The following is a 2,236-nucleotide window of genomic DNA, read 5'->3' as shown; positions in this document are numbered from 1 at the left end:
GCAAAAATAATATATTTTATATATAATTTATCAACTATGTACATTACCAAATTGAGTAGCAGATTTACTAGTAAGACCCAAAGTAATGAAAAGTTCAGATACCAATTAGCAACTTAGAAAAACAAATTATGCTACATTTGTTTGCTGAAATGCTACCTATTATTTATAAAAAATAAACAATACAACATAAAAGGTTTAATTCTCAGTATTTCTACTGAGAAAAATAAGCCAAATAGATAAGAGTACATACTACATTATTTCATTCTTATAAATTCTAGAGAATAAAAACTACTCTAAAGAAATATGAAAACATCAGTACTTTTATAAAGAAATGGTAGAAGAAAAGAAGGAGAAAAACAAAAATATATCTGTAAAAGAGCAAGAGGAATTCTGAGGCGAGTTGACTTGTCACCTTCTTGAAAATAGAGATTTTCTTTATCAAAGTTTACTACTGTACAGGTTAAATATGTGAATTTTATCATCTGTCAATTAAAACTCATAAAATTTATTACAAGTAAACAAGTGAAATTTTAGACAAAAAAGGGATGATAAGAAGGAACAAATAAATACGTTAAATGTCAGACACACCAAAAACTTATCTGCCTGATGCCTAGTTGTCTCCGTATTTTTAGGTAAATGCAGCAAAATCACACAGGTTGTCATGGCAGGAAGTGCATTCTGTAAACCACACTAGGCCCGTTTATCTCTGTCCTGTAGTTGGTTAAGAGAGCAATTGAGGCCAGCTGTGAGGAGCATAGGCCCAGGTACTAGGACTCACACATGCCAGATATAAGCCCTTAGACACATACATAGCCCCTCCATGTGTGGGTTCACTTTTACATCTGTACATGAAGAAACCACTGACTCCTAAATAACATCATCTATACACATAGGTAAAAATAATTTAAAATATGGTAGTTGTTAAATGTTTATCGCAGAACAATTTCACATTAAGACAGCATTTTCCCAAATACAATCATTGTCATCAAAATCCCCCAGGACGCTCTCATCTACTCTGGGCCCTGCCCTCTCCTCAGGAGTCCCACCCCAGAGCTTGCTATGTAGTAGGAGACATGCAAATAGGGCTCTCCCTCTCCTGATGAAAACCAGCCCAGCCCTGACCCTGCAGCTCTGGGAGAGGAGCCCCAGCCTTGGGATTCCCAACCATTTTCATTCAGTGATCAGGACTGAACACACAGGAATCACCATGGAGTTTGTGCTGAGCTGGGTTTTCCTTCTTGCTATATTAAAAGGTGATTCATGGAGAACTAGAGATATTGAGTGTGAATGGGCATGAGTGAGAGAAACAGTGGATATGTGTGGCAATTTCTGACTTTTGTGTCTCTGTGTTTGCAGGTGTCCAGTGTGAGGTGCAGCTGGTGGAGTCTGGGGGAGGCTTGGTACAGCCTGGGGGGTCCCTGAGACTCTCCTGTGCAGCCTCTGGATTCACTGTCAGTAGCTACGACATGCACTGGGTTCGCCAGGCTCCAGGAAAAGGTCTGGAGTGGGTCTCAGCTATTGATACTGATGGTGACACATACTATGCAGACTCTGTGAAGGGCTGATTCACCATCTCCAGAGAAAATGCCAAGAACTCTTTGTATCTTCAAATGAACAGCCTGAGAGCCAAGGACACGGCTGTGTATTACTGTGCAAGAGACACAGTGAGGGGAGGTCAGTGTGAGCCCAGACACAAACCTCCCTGCAGGAACGCTGGAGGAAATCAGCTGCAGGGGGCGCTCAGGAGCCACTGATCAGAGTCAGCCCCAGAGGCAGGTGCACACGGAGGCTGGTTTCCTGTCAGGATGTGGGGCTTTATCTTTTTACAGTTTCTCTAGGGAACCTCTCTAAGTTCAGAATTCTGTGCTTACCAATGTCATCTCTACATATTTTTAAATGATTATTTTAATATGAGAACCTATTCTCATATGCACAAAACACAGATTGATGCTGACAGAGAGGAAAAGTCCTCAGCCATTGTCACCAGGGTCAGAGTATTGAGGAAACTCAGGGGTACCTGGTGAGTCTTCTCCAGTCAGACTCAGGACAGAAATCTCAGTGAGATTCTCTGACTAGGATGGTCTTTAGGAACTGTGATCTCAGCCAACAGAGAGTCTGGGCCAGGGTCAGTGTCATGCAGAACTTCACAAGTTTCACGTCTGACCCTTCTCCTGACACTAAAGTATACAACTTAGTATCAGCACTGATCTGGGGCCCCTTTTGCTCTTAGCCCATT

The 2,236-nt window shown here is 41.6% G+C and overlaps 1 gene segment (V, D, J or C); it reads left to right on the top strand.

Moving 5' to 3' along the window:
- Positions 1-1,145: 1,145 nt before the first annotated feature.
- On the top strand, positions 1,146-1,651 carry LOC129013256 (immunoglobulin heavy variable 3-13-like). The segment is given in 2 exon segments: positions 1,146-1,253; positions 1,357-1,651. Coding segments are annotated over 2 exon segments (255 nt in total).
- The last annotated feature ends 585 nt before the right edge of the window (positions 1,652-2,236 follow it).

This window comes from Pongo pygmaeus, chromosome 15 (assembly GCF_028885625.2).
Source record: "Pongo pygmaeus isolate AG05252 chromosome 15, NHGRI_mPonPyg2-v2.0_pri, whole genome shotgun sequence".
NCBI lineage: Eukaryota > Metazoa > Chordata > Mammalia > Primates > Hominidae > Pongo > Pongo pygmaeus.
Note: the sequence above shows the minus strand (reverse complement) of the source record. Positions and strands in the feature narration are given on the sequence as shown.